Source organism: Trypanosoma grayi, assembly GCF_000691245.1.
Source record: "Trypanosoma grayi strain ANR4 Tgr_69_V1, whole genome shotgun sequence".
NCBI classification, from domain to species: Eukaryota; Euglenozoa; class Kinetoplastea; order Trypanosomatida; family Trypanosomatidae; genus Trypanosoma; species Trypanosoma grayi.
In genome coordinates, this window is record NW_008825688.1 from 1 (window position 1) to 2,786 (window position 2,786).

General features: G+C 58.7%; 2 protein-coding genes across 2 annotated transcripts; both read left to right on the forward strand.

Moving 5' to 3' along the window:
- Positions 1–110: 110 nt before the first annotated feature.
- On the forward strand, positions 111–440 carry DQ04_00691000 (hypothetical protein; the record flags this gene model as incomplete). Its single annotated transcript, XM_009309519.1, has 1 exon — positions 111–440. One exon carries the CDS (start codon positions 111–113, stop codon positions 438–440), a length of 330 nt encoding a protein of 109 aa, XP_009307794.1.
- A 434-nt stretch (positions 441–874) lies between these two features.
- DQ04_00691010 (hypothetical protein) lies at positions 875–2,749 on the forward strand (the record flags this gene model as incomplete). Its single annotated transcript, XM_009309520.1, has 1 exon — positions 875–2,749. One exon carries the CDS (start codon positions 875–877, stop codon positions 2,747–2,749), a length of 1,875 nt encoding a protein of 624 aa, XP_009307795.1.
- Positions 2,750–2,786: the final 37 nt, after the last annotated feature.

Sequence of the window (2,786 nt, forward strand, 5' to 3'; positions counted from 1 at the left end):
CGCCGCTCAGCGTGCTCTCGGCGGTCCAGGCGCGGCGTGGCCACGCGGTGACGGCTGCTCAGCTGAGTCCCTTCAATGATGCTGCGCTTTTTGCCGTCACCGGTGACACGATGGGGCAGGTGCTCTTCTGGAACCGCGACCGACAGGCGTGCATCGCCGTTGACACACCGGAGTGCGTGACGGCGTTGCAGATTGTGAGCAACGGCGATTTCGTGGTGGCCGCGAACGGGGCAGGAAAGCTGATGATGCTGGACAGCAGCACTGGCGCGGTAGCGGTGGAGGTGTGCGCCCACTCGCGCTGGATCCACGCGCTGGCGTTCAACAAGATAGCCAACGTGCTCCTCTCAGCCGCTGAGGACGGATACGTGACGGTGTGGTCGGCGCCGGTGAGGACTGCCGACGGTGTGGCGGGGGGGGGGGNCGCCCCTTGCGACGCATAAAATCCAGAACGCACTGCCTACAGGTGTCGCCTTCACTGCCGACGGCACGCAGGCATTCATCGCGGTCTACGACATCGACACAGTGACACAGTACACTGTTGGCTGAAAGGGACGCAAATAGGAAGAAGAACAGGTAGGCCTCTGCGCTGGCTGCAGCGTGTGTGCAGGCAGGGAGGGTATGTGTGCCGTCATGTGTACAGGATGACTGCAACAACTCTGTATGACTGCTTGTGTCTTCGTGTGCGTGTATCAGTGAGTAAAGGGGGTTTGTTTGGTTTTGTTTGCTGTTGTCACTGAAGCGCACACACTCTTTTTCCTTGTCACTCTTATTGCTATTCTGCCCATGCTCATGAAAGGGGAAGTTGTTTATTATTATTATTATTATGCTGCACGCCACGGCACCGACAGACGACGCCTTCTTGCACCTTCCGGTAATGGTAATAAACAGTCGCAATGACGACGGCGACGACGACATAGTAACGCTTCTGGAGAGCTGTGATGTCAGCGACGTAGAGACATGCACGACGCAAACAACACCCATCTTGGATGCTGAGGCGGAGGAGGACGAATGCGACAATGATTATCATGGTGCTGCGCACGACTCTCAGTTGGCACGCTGTATGGCGTCACAATCTTCGCGCCGCTGCACAACCGTCTCCAGAAAGCCTCTGTGCCCATTGACATCTTCCACGCGTGTGGTTGCTTTGACCACAAGCGAGATGCCGCTGCACCGTGCAATCGAAGGAGAAATGCCACCACCACCAGCAGCAACCGTGGCATTCCCCGTTTTGCATGCATCTTTCGAGGCAGTGGGAGGCACACAACGACAGGGTGGCGCACATCGTTACCTGGTGCCGATGACAGGGGCGGAATGGTGGACAACGGCTGGCACGGCGCCGCCGTTGCGGCTCACCTGCACGTACCATGTCTCCCGCAGCGATGTTGCCGCGGCACTCGGAAGCGTGTGCCCGCAGCAGACGCGGCATACGGTGTCTCGCGTGCACTGTGAGGTGCGGCTGCACTTCCGTTTGCAGCAACAACAACAGCAGCAGCAGCCTATGCAGGATGGGAGCTCCACGGCACCGCATGCAGCAAATTACAAGTGGACATTGTTCGACATCGTTGACTGCTCTTCGAGCAACGGCACTTTTTACGGTGGTGTGAGACTTTTCCCCTCCCATCGCTACAGCTTCCCAGTGAAGGGTGACCTCCGTTGCGTGGAGCTCGGCCTGGGGGATCGATGCCGCCTCCGTGTGTTCATGGAAGACGGCACCGTGCCCTTCGCAGCGAAAACGGCGGAACCCGGTGAGGCCGCTGTGCCTGTTGAAAAGATTGGTGTAGGGGTGCAGTGGACCACGACGGGTCCTCCCCCAAGAAGGCGTCCGTCACCGCAGAAGCACCAACAGGTGAAAAAGCCTCGAACCGTGCGGGAAAAAGAATCTGCCTCCTGTTTCTCCCGGCGTGGTGGACGTGCGCAGAAGAGTAAGCGAGCCTGCGTTGACGATGATACGGTGCCATTTATTCCTACCCGTTCCAATAGTACGAATGAGTGTTCTGACAAGGCATTGACGATAGTAACGACCGGCATTCGCGTCACACCCGCAAAAGCGGCAAAACTGCGCCGCTTGAATATCACAGTAAATCCAGCCATGTCGAAGTTCCCGTGCGCAACACACCTGGTGGTTGAGGGGCCATTAGTGCGAAGCGTCAAGCTAATGACATCTTTGCCGTACGTGCAGCACATAGTGGATCGTAGATGGCTAGACGCTGTGATCGCATCGTCGTCATCGCTCCCACACTCGGTGGACCCCGACGCCTTCCGCTACACGGAGCGGCGCACGCGGTGCAGCATCGAAACGGTCAATGACTTTTCACTAGAGGAACTCATGCGGACACCGGTGCTGCAGCGCCAGGCGCTGTTCGCCGGTCAGCTGTTCTGGGTGCACCCCAACGCGGAGCCGCAGTGCCCGCCCGACAATGACCTCCGCTTCGTCATTTCTGCATCTGGGGGTGTTATCACGACAAATGCATCGGATGCGACGGTCGCGGTGATGCCGCGGGTGGAGGTGACGGCATCGCTGTGGAGGCACGCAGCACAGTGCCCATTAGAGCCGCAGTGCATCTTTGTCGTGCCCAACGATGTGTTTCGAGCCGTACTGCAGCAGCGGCGGCTTACAGAGACGACCGTGAGGCACCCAAAAGGTGTTGACACGCTGCCGCCGCGCCCGCAGGACCCGCAGTTGGCTGCGAAGGAGCATGCGCCGGCTGCGCCTGAGTCCCCGAGGGCCGCCAAACGCAGACGTCGATGATTTTGCCCGCCACTTGTGCTTTAAACAAAAAAAAAAA